This window comes from Geotrypetes seraphini, chromosome 14, assembly GCF_902459505.1.
Source record: "Geotrypetes seraphini chromosome 14, aGeoSer1.1, whole genome shotgun sequence".
NCBI classification, from domain to species: Eukaryota; Metazoa; Chordata; class Amphibia; order Gymnophiona; family Dermophiidae; genus Geotrypetes; species Geotrypetes seraphini.
Genome location: NC_047097.1, coordinates 30937167 through 30959970, shown reverse-complemented (window position 1 = coordinate 30959970; position 22804 = coordinate 30937167). Strand labels below are relative to the sequence as shown.

Sequence of the window (22804 nt, the reverse complement as noted above, 5' to 3'; positions counted from 1 at the left end):
GGTGGCTCCCAGGACAAGCCGACGGCAGCAGGCTCATGTTGCTGAGTTGCCGGCAGCCCGAAGAAAACAGAATGGCAGAGCTGAGGAGATAAGGGGTGGGGGGAGCCACCGGATTCTTTGTAAGCTGGCCCTGTCTAACTTGCTCCTGGGAGGCTGGGCCAGGGGCAGGGTGAGGGCGGGGTCATGTGTCCTCTTTTTTTCAAGTCAAAAATATGGAAACCCTAACTTTTCATTACATTGGCTCTTATATACCACAGTGACCTCATGGTTCTGTGCGGTTTACAAGTCAAGAGTTACTAACAATGTAGTAGATCACAATCAATCATAAAGTTTAACAGAAAATATATTTCCAAGAATTTTCTAAGAGCTGAAATGTAATAAACCACAGTAAATTAGTCATGATGCTTACCAAAGAGATTTGTTTTCCACATTTTTCTAAAGGTTGAATAAGATGTAAGAAATGATATATGAATACCAATTTCTTTTTCCCATAGAGCTGCCTGAAATGCCAACATTTTACCAAGGAAACATCCTTTACTGATGGAAAATCAAAAAGGCATACTATATGTAAATGTTTCCTATCAACAAATTTGAAAGAGTCAAAGAGATAAGTAGGCAGTGGTCTATTCAAAGCCTTAAAACCTAAGCAGCCTAATTTAAAAATCACTCTAGCCTCAACTGTCAGCCAATGTAATTTATAATAATATTGCATAACATGATCTGTTTGTTTCAATCCAAAAATCAACCTTACCGCAGTATTCTGAATGAGCTGTATCCTTTTTATATTTTGCTGTCATCTGTCCCTCTCTTGTAGCAGATAAGGTATGTTAGTAAGTAGGTCCTTTATTTTACGCTTGAGATGAATCTGTTAAAGGGAAAGAACCATAAAAATGTACTTTATAACATCAAAGTATCATATTGTTAGTTTATCTGCAATCTGCCCCACACTCTTTATTTCTAACTTTTGGTCTGTGGTTATCTGGTCACTACTATTAACCTGAACCAGATTTAAACTAGTATCTCAGAAGAAGAAGTGTTTTGGAGCCCTGTGCAAATTCTCCTGTACCATCCAGTTTCTTGCATTTTGTCACACAGCACACAACGGCATCTATTGTATTTAAAAACAAACATGTAGGCTCCCTATTTTAGATGTTCTGAGAACGGTTGTAATATTTAGATTGAATCAGGTTGGGCAGACTGGATGGACCATTCTGGTCTTTATCTGCCGTCATTTACTATGTTACTATGTAACTAAGTCAAACACATTTTGGAAGCAACACCTGATTGGGCCACTTTGAAGGTTCAATTTCAGGACTGTGTGCTGCCACCTGTCACTCAGACTCGGGGTCCATGTTACTACGATCCAGAGGGAGAGAAGGACTGTCAGTGCTCTGGCTAGGCTAAACAAGGCGGGGGGAACCATGAGGTAAATGCAAACTTGACAGAGCCAAGTGGTGTCATACTTACCAATTTATTAGAAGCAGAAAAATGAAAGCAGAGAAAGACCGTACAGCCTACCCAGTAGCCCACACAAACACAATGAAGATGACTGAAAAGTGTTGCAATATTTTATTTTCCAAACTCAAATGACCAACACATATGTGTTTTGGCCCTATGGCCTGCATCAGGAGTCAATATGTCGACTGATTTATTTGGTAGCATTTTCATAACACAGTTCCCATGTGTAATGTTTTGTATATATTTACCTGTATACGATAAATTATGTGTATGATAAGACTATTTTTTGCATCTATTTCTATGTGTTTATTTTTAATGTTATATATATATGATGTTTATAGACTCTTGATGCAGGCTACAAGGCCAAAACACATTCTAGTCATTTGAGTTTGGAAAATAAAGAATTGCAACACTTTTCAGTCATCTTCATTGTGTTTGTGTGGATCTTCATCTTGTGAAGATGTTTCTCCTGTTTGGTTGAGCTACTCAGCAGCCCATCCATGACATGAGCTTTTGAAGACCACAGAATGCTTCCTTAGATGCTTCTGATGAAGTAAATTCTGGTTCTCAAAAGCTCATAGTAAATACCTATTGCTACCAATGACTATGAAGTCAATTCAGAGCAGTTTACATAAGCAGCTATAATGGAAATATGAACATTAACTCCTGTAATCAAGCTATAATATATGAACTATAGTCCAGGAGTAACACATTGCAGGCGTTATGATAAAAAAAAGCCTACAAATGGTCTTTGATGTGGCAACAAGAGTCTTGTTTGCTGATCAGACTCCTACCATCTGCCAGGTCCTTCCATTATGTGCTAGTGACCCATTAAATGCGCGCAGGCCACTGGTGCGCTGACAATTCCGCCCCCACATTTGCGTGCAGGACAAATGCACGCTGCCCTAAAACCTTCATTTTCCGCTCTCAGGGGCGGTTTGGAGGGAGGTATTTGCACTTTCATTGAAGGGTGTGGGGGGAATCCCTCCAATACACTTAATATTTCTGCTGTCCTCATGCTCTGACCACTTAGAACTCACTCTGCCGTCTATTGCCTTCCCTTTTCAAGTGTGAGGGGGGGTTTTGGGGGAAAACTCTTCCACTACACTCACGCTCTTGACAGGGGGCTTTTAATTCAAACATTGCCGCAACGCCCCCCACTAGACTTATAATTGCACCCTGAAAATCCCACTCCCTTCAGATTTATCCATCGTTGCTGGCATCAAGGAACATTTCCAACATTTAATAAAAACTTATTTTCCTGTTCATCCACTACACAATCCAATTACCTTCACTGATAATGTAAAAACATAGGCAACTGAATCTGTGGGAAGGTTGTACCAAAACCAGATTGAAATGCAAGACTATTAGTGATTTATAAATAGTTGTACAGAATATTGTTCTATTTTATATTTTAATAAAAATATAAAATCATTAGTGTTTAAGGCTTGTGCAAATGAGGACAGAGCACATGGGAAAGGGACTGAGCCGATGGGGCGGGGACAGTTCCCAAGGTGGATCAACACCCCTCCCCACTAAGGCACTGTTGATAACTGTGCCCTAAACTGACAACCCCCTTTAAAGCTGTATTTAACAGCAGAGGCCACTTTTGACCGAGCTAGAAGCCTAAAGCAGCAAGAGAGAACTTGCAGGTCAAACAATAATCACAAAGAAGAGAGACACGACAGTCAGTGGATTCTTCTTTCATGTCAAGAAGCCAGAGAATAACAGGGATCTGTGGCACTGAACCAGGGAGAAACTCAGTGGCACGATGGGCCATAAATGCTTTTTATCTATCCTCAAGGTCTACAGGTTTCTGTATTATTCCCTTGCTGCTCTCCCCTTCCTGCAAAAATATTTAAATGAAAAAAGGAAATCAAATATTTGAAGATATGAAAATGCTTGCAGCAAATAAAACTCATTTTGCACATAAATGCTGCTCATTCCCTTGTTGTCATTTAATGTTTCATTTCCCCAGTTTTGCTGTTTTTCACATTCTTTTACTCTCTCCTGCTCTGCACGCTTTTGTTTTTCAAGCCTCCCTCCTCACACACATTTTCTCTTGTTCTTGCTCTTCTCTTCCCTCTGTTCTTTTGTTTTCTCTCTCTCTCTTCCCTCCTCCTTTCTCTCACTGGATCTTCCTCCATCCCCCCTTATCTCGCTCTGTTTTCTCTCTCTCTCTCTCCTTGAATATCTCTTTCTTTATCAGTCTGGGTTATTTTTTTCTCTCTTTCTTCTTATTCTTTTGTACTGTTGTATTATTTTCTGGTTATTTCTTGGTATCAGTCTTTATTTTATTTCTGAGATGTAGGATTTTTGTTGTCCTACTTGGCCCCTGAGTACAAAAGCAAATCAGCCTTACCTGCCTAGCAATGCCTCTGAACTGGGGCAGCATGAAGGGAGGGAGAAAAGGAGCATAGAAATTCATCAGCCACACAAAGACAGAAAGAATAGAGATTCTCAAGGCACTCTTTTGGCTCCTGATGCAAGAAGCACATTTCAGTTTACTGGAGTCCCTATCAAATTAGAGGTATCATGTTTGACCGTTCTATGCTCTCAGTGCCAATAGCTGATCCATATGGGTGAATTATTGTTGAAGGATGCCCCAGGTGGTCTAGATCAGTGGTTCCCAACCCTGTCCTGGAGGAACACCAGGCCAATTGGGTTTTCAGGCTAGCCCTAATGAATATGCATGAAGCAAATTTGCATGCCTATCACTTCCATCATATGCAAATCTCTCTCATGCATATTCATTAGGGCTAGCCTGAAAACCCGATTGGCCTGGTGTTCCTCCAGGACAGGGTTGGGAATCACTGGTCTAGATGAACCCCAGGCAGGTCAGAGGAAGGAGCTGGGCAGGAAATATAATTGATGATTTACAATAACAAGTACCGTATTTTTCGCACTATGGTCAACTTCGCTTAAGTGCATGCCCTTCGGACCGGGTCGCCATGTGTGCTTAAATGGAGTGTGCACTTAAAAGAAGTACCACTTGTTAGTCATTAAAAATCACAGTATACTTAGTCAAATGCAATAAAACTTTTATTTATCCAAAATAGGAATAGTATTTTCCATTGTACTGGCCCCAGGGAATAGAACAACTTTCCAGAATATATCCGCCATCAGCAGAATTTACAGGGGAGAGTGTGGCACAATGGTTAAAGCTACAGCCTCAGCACCCTGGGGTTGTGGGTTCAAACCTAAGCTGCTCCTTGTGACCCTGGGCAAGTCACTTAATCTCCCCATTGCCCCAGGTACATTAGATAGATTGTGAGCCTGCCGGGACAGACAGGGAAAAATGCTTGAGTACCTGAATAAACTCATGTAAACCGTTCTGAGCTCTCCTGGGAGAACGGTATAGAAAATTGAATGAATGAATGAATTAAGAAAGTATTGAAAAGACACTTGTTCTATACAATGAAATATGGGGTATGAGAGTGCTCGAGGGAGGAGTAGTGGTGACTGTCGAGTGCAGAGTGCGGGTCACTGATGTATTCCATGGTCTGTTTTATTTTATTGGTTTTAATGATACTCATCATGGCAGCGACTTGTATTTCATTGGCAATTTTATATTCTGATGTATACCGATGCTTGTTGTTGAAGCAATTTGTATGTTACTTGTAGTTTTATATTTTGTATGTTTGTGTATATTTTGGTTAGAGTGATGGTTGTGTTGATGTGATCTGTATGTTAAATGTAATGTACTATTTTGTATGTAAAAGTGTTATTCGCCCTGGATAAGGGCAGGAGATAAATAAACAAACAAAACACACCAAATACAATGTAATTTGGTACAGTTGTAGAAACAGTACTGTTCAGTCTAATGCAATAAACCTTTTTTTAAACCAATATTCTACTGAAATAATCAGTCCTTGTTTTCTGCACGCAGATTGCACGATTCAGGCTGTGTATCTGACTACTGATGTTATAAAACGGTCCATAGTTGCGACAGCCATTTATCTCCAGATAACAATGCAGCGTATAAAGGGACTTCAGCGCATCTGACAAGGAAACAATCTCTGCAGGTGGTTCATTAGTCGTGATGACAGCAGCAGTATCTCCGTCCTCATCAGACTCTTGGTTGTCTGCAGTGTCCTTTAGGACTGTACAGATATCAGAATTAGTGCTGTCAGATGATGTGGGCAGATCGTTGTCAATGGCGACATACAGCTCAAACTCTTATGACGAGAGTCCAACTGGGAGTTCAATGGACGAAGTGTCTGCTTCAGTTTTCTCATCAGGTGCGTGATCGAAGCTCGCCGTCGATTGCAATTTGAAATTGTTGATGATGGGACTCGACTCCATGCCTCCGGTACCATAGGAAGAGAGTCAAGCACCGTCATTTTTCTCGCCAGCTCAGCAACTCGGGGGCTGGATTCCGTGCTTGCATCAAATCACTGCCATCACATATCGTAGGAAAAGTGACCTGTAATGACATTTGAAGTTTGTGATTATCCCTTGGTCCATCGGTGGGATCAAAGAGGTCATGTATGGTGGCAGAAACACGAGTTTGATGTTGATTAGTCATACGTCATTGCTGTGTGCTGCACAGTTATCACACAGCATTACAATGTGCCTCCTATACCTTCTCATCAGATTGTCAAGCTTCTGTAACCATTCAGTCCACAATGTCACTGTCATCCATGCGTTTTTGTTGCTTTATATTCAACAGGCATGTGTTTAATATTTTTGAAGCACCGAGGATTTCAATTCTTCCCAATCACCAGTGGCTCGAGCTTTTCACTACCATCCATATTGCAACTGAGTAGCAATGTCAATCGTTCCTTTGGCACCTTGAAGCCAACAGCTTTGCTGCATTTGAAAGCCAATGTTCCGTCGGGGATGACACGCCAGTAGAGGCCCGTCTCATTGGCATTGAAAAGTCACATGGTTCATATCCACCAATTATTGATGGCAACACTTCCATGACCGATCTTTCTGCACCAAACTCTTGTTTTTCACCATGCTGTTTCTTAAATTTTATGCCATTACGACCTTTCCACCTCTCTAAACATCCATTTGTCGCTTTGAAGTCTTCTATGCCCATTTCTTCAGAAAACTGTGCTGCCTTCTCCATCAGCAGAGGCCCACTAATTGCCAGTTGTCAACTTTTAGCTTCAGCAAACCATCGCAGCAACGTCTGCTCAACATCTCCAGCCTTCCCAATTCTTTTCTGTTTTCTAGTAGGATTGCTGTTGTTTTGCCAGTCTCAATATTGCTTGCTTTTTTTTTGTAAATCCAAAATATCTAGCTAGGATGAACGCTGTAATGTTTTGTAATAGAGACCTGACTCTCACTTTGGTCAAGTCTCTTTAACACTTTGACACATTCAGCCAAAGACAATGATTTTTGTCCACACGATGCCAAAGTTTGAACACCTGGTCAGACCTAGGCTGCAGTTCCGAAACACGTGGCTCATCCATGTCAGAATGTGATTGCATTTAACAGGAGTGAACGTAACATGAGAGAATGGATGTTGGACCTATAACATCTGTGCGCATAATTGCAATTATCCGGAGTTTATGTCCATTGTCTTTAATGTAATAAAACGGGACTGTGCTGGTCAGGTGCAGATAACCGAAGCATGCGCTTAACCGACGTACACTTAGGTGGAGTCGACCGTATAAGGCGCACCTGACCATAAGACGCACCTAGGTTTAGAGGAGGAAAACAAGGGAAAAAAAAATCAACCCCCATTCTGAACCAAACATTCTGAACCAAATTGTGTACTATTTAATCAAATATACCAGGCTCTGCACCCAGCTCCCTGCCCTACCAGGCTATGCAACCAGCCCCTCTCCCTGCCAGGCTCTGCACCCTGTCCCACCGCCCTGCCCTGTCCCCTGTCCCCCCTCTGGTGGTCTAGTGGTAGGCTGGGACAGGGCAGGCTGGCTTAGTGGCAGGCAGGCCTAATGGCAGACAGGCAAGCCCCCCCCAGTATCTTTTTAAAATTCTGGTGGTCCAGTGCTGTATCGGCAGGAGCTTTCCACACTTCTGCCCCTCCCTCGCTGGATGGCTGCCTCCTCATCTCTGCGGCCAGTGGCGCACAAGGCAGGAGCGAACTTTTTGCGTTCCTGTCTGGCCCTGTGTCGCTCTCTGAATGGCTGCTGTCAGTTCTCGCGAGTCCAGGGGGGGGAGGTGTTTAAAAATTGTTATATTCACTCCATAAGACGCACAGACATTTCCACCCCCTTGTGGGGAGGGGGGAGAAAAATGCATCTTATGGAGTGAAAAATATTGTATTAGGTATTTGCAATGAAATAAGAAGGAGATCAGTATTTATCCTGCAAATATTATAATCTTAGCATTTTTGTGGCCATGAGCATATCTAAAAATGCTGTAGTAATAAGCAATATTACAATACAATCACAGATATACATAATTAATCCATGGGCTTTTGTTTAACAATTATACAACAGAAGTGATAATGGGAGAGGATATTAGCAAAACGACTGTTCGTCAAAGGATTCATTATCCTGTAATTCTATGAATTTGAAAACATGTTAAAAGGACCCCTAAGTGTAAAAGTAAGGTGTGCAAATGGATTCAGTGTGAACTAATGAATTAGTGTGTGCTAAATGCCATATAACCCATAGGTATACAATAGGCTGTGTGGCATTTAGCATGCACTAAATTCAGGTACATTAGATAGATTGTGAGCCTGCTGGGACAGACAGGGAGAAATGTTTGAGTACCTGAATAAATTCATGTAAACTGTTCTGAGCTTCCCTGGGAGAACGGTAGAAAAAATTGAATACATAAATATATTTTAAAAATTAATAAAAGTACCCCTTAGTGTGCAAAGATTATTATCAGTTACATGTGTAACTTAATATAACAATCCCTCTAAGGACTGAGTCGACGTGAGCAAAACATTTGTTATATTACCTCATGAGAACTTCTTCTAGATAAACATACACACACACGGAGGTTGAAAATAGAGAACTGCACAGGAATGGGGATGATAGGAATCCTGCGGGGGACACCTCCCCCCCCCAGGGTGGTGGGGATCCCGTGGAGATGGAGGCATCTCGAGAGGCATGAGTTACCTTAGTAGTTCGCTTTCTTTTCCTAACCTCCAGCTGCACTCGACCCTTTCACAAAGCAACGTGCAGTGCTCCCAGCCGAGCTTCAGAGCTTATGTCAGAGGGAAGGCTTCCAGGTCAGCGACATGCAGCCTGCAGGAACTGCAGCCTGCAGCCCTGCCAAGAACATAAGAATTTCCATACTGGGAGACCAAAAGTCCATCAAGCCTAGTATCCTGTTTCCAACAGTAGCCAACCCAGGTCCCAAGCACCTAGCTAGATCCCAAAAAGCAAAACAGATTCTATGCTGCTTATCCTAGGAATAAGGAGTGGATTTCCCCAAGCCATCTCAATAAGAGGCTATGGCCTTTTTTTTTAGGAAATTATCCAAACCTTTTTTAAACCCTGCTAAACTGATTTTACCACTTTCTCTGGCAACCAATTCCAGAGTTTAATTATACATTGTGTGAAGAAATATTTTCTTTGGTTTGTTATAAATCTACTACTTAGTAGCTTCATCACATGTCCCCTAGCCTTGTAATTTTGGAAAGAATGATCAAGAAATTCACATCTACCCTTTCCACTCCATTGATTAATTTATAGACCTCTATCATATCACCTCTGAGCCATCTCTTCTCCAAGCTGAAGAGCCCTAGCTGCTTTAGCCTTTCCTTATAGGAAAGTCGTCCCATCCCTTTTATCATTTTTGTCACCCTTCTCTGTACCTTCTCTAATTCTACTGTATCTTTTTTCAGACATGGCGACCAGAACTGCACACAGTATTTGAGGTGCAGCCATACCACAGAATGATACAAAGACATTATAACATTTTCATCTTTGTTTTCCATTCCTTTCCTGATAATCCCTAACATTCTATTTGCTTTCATAGCAGCCGCCACTAGTGCTGCCCGATTCATGATTTGAATCTGTTCACTGATTCACATCGATTTAAAACAAAATAAAAAAATCAGCTTCCCAATTTGGCTGACCCTTCCCCCTCACCCCCTAAATCAGGAGCGGCAGCACTGCTCTTGCTGGCCAGCCATCGCCGCACCTGCTTTAGAGGGTGAGGGGGAAGGGTCAGTCGGGAAGTGCTGCTGTCTGGCTTCCCCCCCCCCCAGCTTCCCCGCACCATTTACCTTTGAGGAACAGCCTGCACACAAGATCGTGGTGCTAGTGATCTTTGCAAACTGCTTCAGAGCTGTTTCTTCTGCCGCAATCCAGTCCGAGTATTGTCCATTTACCCCCACTCTCTGTTTCCTATGCTCCAGTTTTTAATCCAAGTGAGTATTTCACCCTCGATTCCATGGCTTGCAATTTTCCGAAGTAGTCGTTCATGTGGACCTTGTCGAACACCTTCTCACTCACACTCATGCCCAATAATTCTCCCTTTCTATTCCCTCCCTCACCTTAGCATCTCTTTCCCTCCCTCCCTATGTCCCAAGTTCATGTCCCCTTCCTGTCTCCCTTCTCTGTCCCAAATTCATGTCCCTCCCTTCCATGTTCTAAGTTTGTACCCTCCCTCCCTCCTTCTAGCCTTTGTCCTAAGTTCATGCCCCTCCCATATCCCAATGCATTCCCTTCTTTATCCTAAGTTCATGCCCCCTTTCTATCCCTTCCTTGGTTCAATGCACGCACGCTCACTCGCTCGCTTCCTCCTTTCTGTGGCCCAACTACCTTGGTGCCCTCTTCCTGCCTTCCAGCTGCACTTCTTCGCAGGGCAGTGGGTTCTGCACGCTGCTGACCTGGAAGCCTTCCCTATAACGTCTGCTCTGACGTCAGAGGGAAGGCTTCCAGGTTGGCTATGGGCAGCGTGTTAGGAGTGCTGAAGCTGCTTTGAGGAGGGGTGAGTGCTGCTGGAGGGCAGCAAAAGAAGGCGCACTAAGATATTTGAGCCCCTTGAGGTGCCTCTAACCCCGCAGGATCCCTGTGACCCCGGAGGGATTCCCATCATCCCCGTGCAACTAATTGGGACTCATTTACAACTAAGCTCTGATTAAAACAGAACTTTTTAAAATTCTGTAAACAGGTAAAAGCTTGGGTGTTCAATAAATATTTAAAATACTGGATAGGTATCCTCTGTTAGTAATAAATCCATTTTATTCAACAAATGCATGCGATTACTGTTATTATTGATCTGTAAACCATTCTGAGCTATATGGTTTGACATTGTATACAAAACCTGATATGTTACGTTACAAATTTTATCCTATCAATAAAGTGTACAGAATGAAGATATCATTGATAATATATGTTTGTGTTAAATGGAATGATAATTGTTTGGGTGGATGAGAAGGATGATTATGAACATGAAAAAGATGAAAGTGCTTTTATTATATGAGTTGCATTGGTTGTACTGCACTGTGGTAGTTTTGAAAATTAATAAAGAATTAAAAAAAAAAACAACAACATTAAAAATGATAAACCGAACATCTTCATTAAAAAATTAAATGTCTTGAGTACTTTCCTGAAAGTAAAATAGTTAACTGAGGCAGAAAGTTCCACAGAAAAAAACGCTTCAATAATCGTATAGCTCTAAACATGTAAGAATGCGAGAAAAATGGCGCTAAACCTAACATTCCTAATTGAAAGGGCTCCCCAAAGTACTTAGTTAGCTCGTCTAGATTGGGAACCAAGACTTTCTAGACATAACTTGAGGTGCAAATCCTAACGGGTAACGAACAAATGTAGAAACTGCTTAAGACAAACCTAAGTGGAAGTCTTTGCTCGACTAGCGCGTTCCCTGAAGAATATGGCGTAGCGAGGGCGCCTCTACAGGAGAACCTTCGCGTTACACTGCCAGCCTCGAAAGCAGCTGTGGAATATACCAACCGGCGAGTCACCACTATTATGTTAGCGCAGCAAAGAGACGCTTCCTGCCGGAACAAACCATGTTTTCTTCAATGCCGAACACTAAACTGAACATCAAACCCTTAAGACACGTGCACATTGAGCCATCGGAAGCCACCCTGTGGAAATAGGCACAGCGTACTGTCCTAAACTCCCCTGTCGTCCAACATGAGCGCTTCCCAGCTTCTCGCTCGGCCCCTATCCCAGCGTCTTTAGGCGTTCGCCGCCGGATGTCACGATGAGCCGCATATATCACGACAGCGCCCTGCCAAACAAGCCCCTGCACGCAGAGATCGTGGCCGGAGCCTGGGAGCCGCGTGTCTATCAGCGGTAGGAGGTTTTCGCCCGGCCTGGGCCTTGCTTTGGGACAGATGGCGGTTTCTGGCCCAGATGCTCAAAAGCGGGTTCAAGTCAGTGTTAGGTGCGAGGGGGCTTTGGAGAGCCCTTTGCAAATACAGGACATTACAAGGACTCGTTCGTTTTTAAATGAGCCCTCCTTGAGATGCACAAAAGGTTTGGTAGCTGTTGTGTGAGTGTATGTTCCCTTCCTATGTGCAGGACACACATGCACAACAGCTGCACCCATTTTTTTAGGTAAAAAAACCCCCTCAAAACAGCCCAAACTGCTTTTCCCCTGCCCATGGCTCAACTGATGGCAGCTCCAGTGCTGCTCCATTGATCATGTGCAGGGCACAAGAGGTTGTTGGGTTTTGTTTTTTTTGTTTGCAGTGAACTTGACAGGAGAGGGAAGAGCTGTGCCACTGCCTACCAATTTGCTCTTCCTCCCCCTTTTACCTGAGTTGCTCTGCATAAATAGCATGTATGTAACTTGCATGCTATTGTGCTGAGCATCACTAGATAAATTAAAATCACTCCCAACATGGTATTTATTACCGTGTTGTCAGAGCTTTGTGCATCCTGCCCTCTGCAAGAAACAGGGCAGCATGGGCTCTGCTCAGGGGGAAGGGAAGGGGGCTTTAGCTGAGGGCAAGTTATTGGTGAATGCAGCAGCTCACATGGAGAGCTGAAAATCTTAGTTTATACCTAAGGCAACAGAAAGATAAGTCACACCTCGCCCAAGATCCCAAGCAACAGTGGTATTTGAACCCTGACTTCCCGAGGTCTTGGCTCACTTATGCACTCCAGGCCAGGTTGAATACAATCTTGTGTTTCCCCTAGTGCAGGATTTCCCCAGGGACTCCACAGCCAGTAAGGATTTTGGAATACACTTCTCCCTCCATATTCACTGTGATAGAAGATTAACAGAACCGCGAATACATAAAAACCACAAATAACTTTCATGTTATTCGCTGTTTTGTATTAAAAACCATCGTGAATATGTTGAAACCGCTCGCAATCAGCGATTTCTCTATGTAAGCTGACATAATTGGGGGGTAGGAGTCAGCAAGCTAAAAACTGCAAATAATCGAAACTGCGAATGCTGAAACCGCGAATATGGATGGATAAGTGTATCCAGAATGACTATGTATAAGATACATAAGAATAGCCTTACTGGGTCAACCCAGTGGTCCATGAAGCCCAGTAGCTCATTCTCAGGCCACTAGTACCTGGCCAAAACCCAAAGAGTAGCAACATTCCATGTTACCGATCCAGGGCAAGCAGAGGCTTCCCCATGTCTTAATAACAGACTATGGACTTTTCCTCCAGGAATGTGTCCAAACCTTTCTTAAAACCAGCTAAGCTCTCTGCTTTTACCACAACCTCTGGCAACATGTTCCAGAGCTTAACTATTATCTGAGTGAAAAAATATTTCCTCTTATTGGTTTTAAAAGTATTTCCCTTCAATTTTATCCAGTGTCCCCTAGTCTTTTTAATTTTTGACAGAGTGAAAAATCAATCCACTTGTGCCCATTCTACTCCTCATGATTTTGTAGCCTTCAGCCTCTCTTTTTCCAAGCTTAAGGGCCCTAACCGTTTTAAACTTTTCTCATACATGAGGAGTTCCATCCCCTTTACCATCTTACTTGCTCTTCTTTGAACCTTTTCTAGCACCACTACAGTATAATCTTGTTATAACGGACTCACTTATAACGGAATATCGTCTATAGCGGACAAGGTTCCCAGCAGTGTGCCTTTACAAACGTGCAGAAAAGCACCGCATATAATGGAATTTTGCGTATATCGGACAATTTGGTCCCGAGCCGCTTTTAGCTGTAGTTTTCTTCGGCTCTAACGGACATGCAGGCTCCGCCTACAAGGTGCATGGCATGCCGGTGATACAGTATCAAAATGCAGCCCAGAAGAAAATGACAGATTATTGTTTTGCCAGGTCCCTTGAAGTCTGCTATAACGCGATTATACTGTATATCTTTCTTGAGATCAGGAGACTAGAAATGAATGCAATGCTCCAGATGAGGTCGCACCATGGAGCGATACAGGTGTAGATAGGACTATATTCTACTTGGACAGGAGATTTTTTTTAATTTTATAGTTCTGAAATGCTCTTGCACAGTGTGTAAGGATATGGGGGTGTATGATCTTTTGGAAAGTTTGTGGCACTAATGAGAAAGCAGCAGCTAAGCGCTATCAGTCTCCTTGGCCAGCTGCCTGAGTACAGTAAGTGTTACTGATAGGTATAATTTAGGTGCTAATATTGAATTAGTCTCCCTTCCCTCCCCTACAGGTTTTATGACTTCCTTACCCCCTAAACTAAGCAGGAAATCAGCACCTATGTTGTAAACCACTTTGGCTTAACTTTTTGTGTTAATAATTGTGGTATATCAAAAAAAGTAACTGTAATCTGTTGGGGTTTTTTATCCTCTCTACAGCGGGCATGGTGTGATTCTGGAGGGTAAGCTGGTTGACTTTTCTCGTCATGCCATATCTGATGTTCATGGCAGGAAGGTGAGAAACAATATGTATTACTTGATACGCCAGAGCCTCGCTAGCAAGTACACTGCAGGTTCCTCAATGCTAGGTTCACTTCTCTGATACTCTCTCTCACCTTTCCTCTTCCTGGCTGTGCTGGGTAAGCCCTGTCTCCCTCTGATTTAATGATTACTACATCCACTCTTCTGGGCTCCTGCTGTACATACTCATAAGCAGAGAATTCTTTGGGAAGCCTGATAGTAGGAGTAGATACTTATCATGAAACCAAGATGTCTGAAAGGAGAAAAAAAAAAAGCCAAGTAAAAACAGTGTACATTAGGGGGTTTGTTGTGGTTCACTACTTTCCTTGAAAAAAATCATTTCCCTCCACTAATTCTATAACCCTTGTGCCTAAATAAAAACACCATTTGCATGATTAGAGAATATAAGCAATTATGGTGTGATTGTAACATTCACGTGCTGCCAACTGGGCACTAAGTAGTATTCTACAAGCTTTGCATACACTTGCATAGTGCATAGTTGCAGCGGGGTGTTCATGTGGGCAGGTCCTACACTTATGCACATGGGGCAAACTGTGTAAGAAGTGCCCAAAGTTAGGCACCTACTTTACGGCTCTTTTTACTAAATGACAGTAGAGGTTTCTATCGTGGGCTGACAAGGTAAATGCTCCGACGCTCAAAGGAATTCTGTGAGCATCAGAACATTTACCTCGCCAGCCCATGGTAATCCCTCCCCCCCCCCCCCCCGTGAGCTCCCTCCTATCTGTGCCCTTCTCTTCAACTGCCAACTCCATCCCTTCTGCCTTGCTCTGCCATATGCTTGGAAAAAGCTGCCTGAATCCCTATGACGGGCTCCATCTCTGGCAGTGTTCAAAGCCCAGTTAAAAGCCTACCTCTTTGAGAGTGCTTTCGACTCCTAACTCCTCTCACCTTGGGTTCTGCATCCCCAACCCTATATGTCATGTCTGTCCAAGTTAGATTGTAAGCTCTTAAGAGCAGGGATCGTCTATAAAAGTCAAAATGTACAGCGCTGCATACGCTTTTCAGCGCTATATAAGTGATAAGTTACTTCATTGGCTTCCCATCTGTTTCCGAATACAATTCAAACTCTTCTTACTGACCTACAAATGCACTCACTCAGCTGCCCCTATCTCTCTTCACTTATCTCCACCTATGATCCCCCCTGAGCTCCGCTAAGCTGGTAAGTCCCACCTATCTGTGCCCTTCTCTTCAACTGCCAACTCCAGACTCTGTCCCTTCTACCTTGCTGCGCCGTATGCTTGGAACAAGCTGTCCGAATCCCTATGGCGGGCTCTGTCTCTGTCTTTCAGGCCAGTAAAATGAACTAGCAGGCCCATGTGAGTGCATAAACTTTATCAAGACGTCATTTTCTTCAACCAATACTTCAGCAGCAATATTGTCAATCCACCATTTGTTATCATATATGCATGCAACATAATTGCCAGGGAGCAGTTGTGATATTCTCAAGAATAGTGTAGTGTGAATACTCAAAAGATTTGGCCACAAAGTAAGTAGTATTATTTGAAACCTTGCTCACATGAATGGCATTTGAGTCAAGAGGCACAAATTCATAATATCCTGTGGTTCCAAGTATTGTGCTGCTTTCTTTCCATCTCTCTTCCTTAAATTTCTTGTTTTCATCAATTTCTTCTTTGTGAACAAATTTGTATTAAATTCCTTGTATATTATTATCACAGAAATTGAATAGATCTTTTGATGTCGATATCTGATTATTCAATGGTCTTTGAAGGCTAGCTCTGGCTGTCAGTATCTTTGTTGTTCCACCAATTCCATTACAGGGTGATTTTCCATGGCTTTTACAAAAGAAATTCCATTGTGCTAAAATACCAAAATCACTTTTATGGTTGCACAGACAAGATTTTTGTAGTTCTTATACTGAGCACCTGATCCATCACTAAAATAGTGGATTCTGGTGATTTTCATTCTTGTCTCTAAAAACTCAACCAGCTTTTGAATAAATACATGAACAGATATTGAGTCATGTTGCATGCAATCTGTAATGTTGCAAACATTTATGACTTGAATGACACGAGTTTTATTAATATAGTAAACAACAAAGGGGTGTAATTTGGCTTGTGAATTTTCCCAGTGAAAACCCTGTGCTGCATCTTGTACAATAAAAGAGTAATTTTCACTAAAATCCATCAGAATAATCAGTTTTCTTTCTTCTAAACTGGCTTTGAAGGATTTAAAGAATTATGCTTTGAAATGAAGTGGTGACTTGTCGGCCTCCAAATTTTGTTTGTGAGTTTGCTGATAAATTGACATAAATCATTATGGGACCCACTGCTTGAATTCAATTGATTCATCTGGATCCCAATCCTTGAATGTATTTTCCAAATAAGCCATCAATGCTTCCTCACCAAGACAGTTTTGGCATTCAAATCACAAACTGTTTTTTTTGCATAAACACTTTGTAGCTGTCCTTGATATTTGTGCCTTGCAACATGAGCTTGACTTTCTGATGTATAGTGCAAACACAGTATGAGTGCCTGATGCACCAACAGTTATACACCACTTTTGGTCTAAGCTCACAAAATTTTGAGAAGCCAATTTCAGCTCCATATTTGTCACGGTATGCCATTTATACATTTATTTTAAATTGCTCAACAGCAAGTACTTTTGTTTTTATACTTTGACTCCATCGAACCAAACAGAAATGCAGTGTTTCTTGCTAGGACAAATTCTGCTAAATTCATCATCTTCATAAAACTGTCGCACTCTATCAACCACTTCGTTTGGCAACTGCTTGCCAACTTTTGGATCAGGTGAGGCATAAACATTTCAGGAAACTCTTGAAAACCTATTTATTTGATAAATTTCTGTAATACTTGTCTATTCACTAAAAAAATATGACCATATCATAGAGGCATACCATGACTCGCAGTGGCTTCCAATAGAAGCGAGAGTGCACTTCAAATTCTACTGCTTACTTTACAAGGCTATCAACGGAGAAAGCCCAACCTACTGGAATAATCGACTAAATCAATCTTCCTCAACCAGACACAGAAGAACCCATTCACTATTCTCTTACCCATCATCCAAAAATGTCAAACGAAAAAAACTTTATGACAACCTAATAGCCTCCAAAGCAGCTAAGCTGGACAGACAAATCACCACTCTGTTAACTATAACCACAGACTACAAAACCTTCAAGAAAGATATTAAAACTATACTCTTCAAAAAACACATAAAACCTAACCAGCACAACCAATCCCAACCCAACATCCAGCACTCTCTATACCCTTAGTACTCTCTAATATTCTATTTACCAAACATTATCTAAAACCCCATAATTCACCATATTCTTATCTCCTAAAGACTTCTACTTCCCGCTGGTAATCTTAAATGTTTTATCTCATCGCTTATTCTATTACTTCAAATTTGGAATGTAATTCTTGTTTTTAGTTTGGATGTAATCCGCCTTGAACCAAATAGAAATCACTAATGTAATGTAATACATAATTAGGACGTGATAATTTGTAATTCCTGAGATTGTCTCAGATTCTTAAAGTTGTGAACCACATTGAACTAAATCAGGTTATACGGTATATAAATGATAATGTAATATAAATACCCTGCTCTTTCAGGCCATCTTTACCATACGTTCTGAAACTCCAAACTCTGAAGCTGTTGCTTTTATTAACCAACTTCTTGGGGCCATAGTAAATATTTGGATTTTTTCTGATCTATCAGATATTGTAATTTTTTTTCTTCATTTCTTCAATCAAATCTATGTATTCTTGACACAAGGTGCATTCTGTGGTTTGGCTTGACTGTTTTGATATCCTGAGCAGCTCGTTCAGCAGCAGAAATTATCTTATGCTTTATCACATTTTGCACTCATTCAATTTTTCATTTTGTATAACCCACTTTATCTCTACTGTTCACTTTTGTACATTTTGAAGGAGACACGCCCAATGCAATTAAGCTTCAGTCAACCATAGCAGAAGTATCCATTTCAATGTCATAATCAGAAGATGAGGATGACGCCACTTCAGTTTCTACCATAGAGATAAATCCAGCTTTACACCTAGGGCAAATTTTCTGACCTGGTTTAATGTTTCCTTTTGTCAGCTGATTAAATTTATGGGCCATTTCAAGGTCAATTTTCAAAAGTCCCATTTTAACAAGATGATTTTGCTTTCCAAATGGACTACAGCATGTCTTTTGCATTGCTTCATATTTCTTGAGATTCAATACTTCATGATGTAAACAGATTTAGTCTTGATCTGATAGATTGATTTCTGATCACCAAATAAGTAGTAACTTGTCATCTGCTGATAATTCATGTAACAATTTGAGCCCAACTTTTTTAACAATAAAATAAGCTGTGACACTTTGATGATTGATTTTTCCAATGCTAGTGAACAACTATCATTGGCTTTCAATTCAGTTGTATTCATTTTAAATTAATTGATAAATTGCAAATTAATATGAATCCAATCTAAAAGGAACAAATTAGTTAAAATATATTAGGCTTGAAGACAAAAGAAAATTATCCCAATAATATTGTCTACTTAGTTCAAATAGTAAATAGAAATATGCTAAATTCATGCACTGCTCATTAACCCCTTATTTTACAAAACCCTAACGTGGTTTTTTGGGCTGGTCGCAGCGGGAACAGCTCCAATGCTTATGTGCAATGGAGCTGTTATCGCTGCAGCTGGCCCTAAAAACCGCGCTATGGTTTTGTAAAAGAGGGGGGTAAATCAAAAACAATAACATAATAAACCCATTCAGAGCTTCCTAAATTTATAGAACTGATGTTAGCTGCTGTGTCAAATAAATATGTATAACATGATAAAATGTATCATAAGCATTGAAAGATATGCTATAGCGCTTTTGCTGAACTTTGACCCTTATTTTCAGGCACAGGTAACTGAAAAACAAAACCAACTTTTTCAGGGGGTCTGCAACATGCTGTTTCTAATAGAATTAGTTTGAAAATGTTTCCAGAATATTTTTTTTGTAAATTCTGGTTAAAAATACCCAATTTTTGATATTTAAACCTCCCCCCCAAACTTTACATTGAAATTATAGTGTAACGATATTAGCTAATAAGTTGAAATTATATATTTGAGAATAAAGTCATGTCACAGACAAAATTTGACAGGGATAGCTTCATTATTACAGGAGCCACAGAAGGTTAAACTTTGAACTTTTTGAGCATGGTTCCATTTTTTTGGCCTATTTTGAGGCTTTTTACGTACCTCAGTTTCATTGAATAGATCATAAAAAGTTGTACAAGATTATTAAGTTTCATTGGTTTTGCTTCAATGGGCAAGGAAATATTTTGAGTCAAAGTTGCCAACATTGTGCAGGGATACTGTACATGGTTGTGGTATGGTAACAAATAAAGAGCTATTTATCCACTGGCAGATCTTAAACTTTACCAGAGTTCGTTTGGTTCATGTAAGATTCAGCGTACAAAGTTTCATCAAAATCCGTGATGGTGAGGTGGGGAACCCTAGACCACTTGACACAACATAATGATCTATTTCCCATAATGCACTATGCAGTTGTCAGAAATCCAGAACTAGCCTTAAATCTCCTTCCTGGAACTGGCTAACTTGGCAGTTCTGAATCAGTGATGGGAGAAAAAGTGCACCTCATAGCTATTTTCTGTTTAAGAACTGAACTTTCCAAATCTGAGCTTGACACATTTAGTAGGTATCTCCCTGCTGCAAAACCTTTTAGAACCTGTAATTATACCCTGACTTATTTGGTTAGATCATGCCAGACTAGTACAAATGTAACTTTTGCTCTTTCCCCTTCAGGAGCGCTGGTATATTGTATACATAAAACCCAATAAAATCCATTGTCGGAAGTTTGATTCCAAAGGAAATGAAATAGAACCAAATTTCAGTGAGACTAGGAAGGTGAACACTGGCTTCCTCATGTCCTCCTTCAGTAGGTATTGACCGTACTTTCTGGTTTTAAAATCAATTTGTTGCTTTCAACAATTTGACCTTTATCTTCCTTTTATGCCTACTTTGAGCTCCTCCCAGTGTCACCTCATTTTTCCTTTCATTACCCCTTCATTTTCCTTTTGCCTGGTTTTTCTCCTTTAGTTAGCCCACCGGGACAGATAAGAAAAATGCTTGAAGTACCGGTATGTAAACCACTTTGAGTGTGGTTGTATAACTACAAAAAGGCGGTATACAAATCCTAATCTCTTTCCTCTTCCTTTTCCAACTTCAGTTATCACATCTGCCTCTCCCTTTCCTGCCCCCACTGAGGCCCCAATGCTCAAAAGCTTGCCTTGCAAGTAAAACTGGTTGTAGACAGTCTTACTTGCAAGGCAGCTTAGCCTCCGTTGCTCAAAAGGGTTCTTGAAGGGGGTGGGGAGTCACCAGTCTAAATACAGCCACCGAGAACCCTATGCAAATGTATTACAAGGAGCTCATTAATATTAAAATGAGCACTCCTTGTAATGCACAGAAGGGAATACCCATCTCTTACTGGGTCAAATTTTTCAGAAGGTCTGGACCTGGTGCATGTATTGTGTGAGTGTATGTCCTGTGTTGAATATAGCTATAAGGTGCAGGACACACACTCGCATAATAGATGCACAACAGCTGTATCCTTATCAGGTTTTTATTTAAAAGAAAACACTTTAATAAACTGCTTGAAAGCTCTGGCAATCAGGACCTAGAGAATGAAACGATCATAGGAACTCTATGACCGTTGGAGCAGTGCCGGCCAGCGCTAAAAACCTCTTGCATACTTTTTTAAAAGGGGAATTAATTTGCATGCTATTTGTTCTGAATATAGCCTGGCAAAACAAAATTGTTCCCAACGTGGTATTTTTTTACCGAGTTGCTGGAGCTGACTGTGCCATTACTGATTTTGCCACCTCTCCTGTTTTTCATGTTCATGTCCTTAGCCCCCTTCCTCATCTTATTGGTAATATCTTGCTTCATGTCCATCAGAGTTTGCTCTGTCCTCCAACTAAAAGCCTCCTAAAAGTCATCAGTAGAACACTCCAGCCTGACATTTTATGCATTTACTGTTTGTGCATTTATTTTCCTTATAGAAGTAGAGGCCAAAGGCGAGACAGACAGACTGTCTCCAGAGGAGCTCAAGAGCTTGGTGAATAAAGCTGAGCTGTTGAAAGTAACTGAGAAGCACACTCCCAGTGGGACAGTGGCCTTCTGGTTAGCAGAAGCAGAGGTGGAAAAGACTGAGCTGGAGATGGAGGAGGAGCTTCGCATAAAGACCCATGGAGACAGTCCTTTCATAGGTATGGGGCCTAATCTTTCCTTGACAATAGTTTTATATTCTGAGATGAATTTCTGGGAGCAGGCATGCTTTTAGTGCTTTTTTTTGGGTGGGGACGACGACTCTAATTTTGTGTCTGTAGGAGAAACCTTCAGACTCTTAAAAATAGTGCAAGCAACAAAGATACAATGCCATCTGTTCTTCATTTTTGAAAACAGTATTTCCTTTCCAAATTAGGATTTTCTAAATTTAGCGCATGTGCAAAGATTCTAGAATAGAGTAACAACAGATCCAATGGGAAGGATTTTAGTCCTTGCATTCTTAGGGTATGGAAGACCTCTCATATACTGACAGACTGAAGAAGTTGGGGCTTTTCTCCCTGGAAAAGCAGAGACTTAGAGGAGACATGATAGAAACCTTCAAGATCATGAAGGGCATAGAAAGAGTGGACATGGACAGATTTTTCAAATTACGGGGAACCACAAGCACAAGGGGGCACTCGGAGAAATTGAAAGGGGAAAGGTCTAGAACAAACGCCAGGAAGTTCTTTTTCACTCAGAGGGTGGTGGATACATGGAACGCGCTACCGGAGGATGTGATAAGCAGAAGCACACTACAGGGCTTCAAAGAGGGTCTGGACAGGTACCTGGAGGACAAAGGGATTGAGGGGTACAGATAGGAGTAGAGGTAGGTAATAGGGATAGAATTAGAGGATCAGAGGCAGTTACAAAATTAGTCATGGACACTGTTCAGGCAATTAGGCCTGATGGGCCGCCGCGGGAGCGGACCGCTGGGCAGGATGGACCTCTGGTCTGACTCAGCGGAGGCAACTTCTTATGTTCTTATGTTTTGGACTAACTGTAAAACTGAAAACCTCTTTATCTCTGTGCTAAATTTTTGAGCCGTTCAATATTGGTTGAAGTTTGTTTGTTTATTTATTTTTAGAGGAGAAAAGCAGTGTCTCAGAATTTTATTTTCTTCCTTCCAGCTGAATAGGAATCAGGGTTGGAATCTGCTACCCTGAGCCTTCTTTTTTATTTATAGAAGTATTTATTGGACCTCAGGAACAATACAGCAAGCAATGATCAATATACAAACATAAGTGTAACAATAATATATCCATAATAAAAAAAACAAACAAACAACCCCCCCCCCCCGAGTTAACAATAGCTAACAGCAGCTAATGCTATACTTCAAATTTTTATAGGAAATTTCTCTAAAATAATAATAATAATTTATTTCTTCAATACTGCTATACCAAAAGTTCAAAGCGGTTCACATCAAAGGGTAACATACAGCCAATATTTAAAATACAAGATAAACAATTAGTATCTAATGCAAGATAAAAACAATCAG

At 41.2% G+C, this 22804-nt stretch overlaps 2 protein-coding genes across 4 annotated transcripts in view; one reads left to right on the top strand and one right to left on the bottom strand.

Moving 5' to 3' along the window:
* Positions 1 to 22804, bottom strand: part of ZNF710 (zinc finger protein 710) — a 613623-nt gene that overhangs the window by 150216 nt on the left and 440603 nt on the right. Inside the window, exons 1-2 of one of the 2 annotated variants that reach the window (XM_033919488.1) lie at positions 11193 to 11307; positions 752 to 865 (exon numbers count right to left, since the gene is read on the bottom strand). The gene's annotated coding sequence lies outside the window, so the exon portion shown is untranslated. Of the gene's footprint in view, positions 1 to 751; positions 866 to 11192; positions 11308 to 22804 lie in introns of those variants that run through there. The other variant, XM_033919487.1, reaches the window with a different exon arrangement.
* Positions 11531 to 22804, top strand: part of ARPIN (actin related protein 2/3 complex inhibitor) — a 29194-nt gene continuing 17920 nt past the window's right edge. Inside the window, exons 1-4 of one of the 2 annotated variants that reach the window (XM_033919491.1) lie at positions 11531 to 11663; positions 14123 to 14198; positions 20005 to 20137; positions 21264 to 21470. In XM_033919491.1, the coding sequence (XP_033775382.1) occupies positions 11572 to 11663; positions 14123 to 14198; positions 20005 to 20137; positions 21264 to 21470 (508 nt within the window). In that variant the 5' untranslated portion in view covers positions 11531 to 11571. Of the gene's footprint in view, positions 11755 to 14122; positions 14199 to 20004; positions 20138 to 21263; positions 21471 to 22804 lie in introns of both variants that reach the window. The other variant, XM_033919492.1, reaches the window with a different exon arrangement.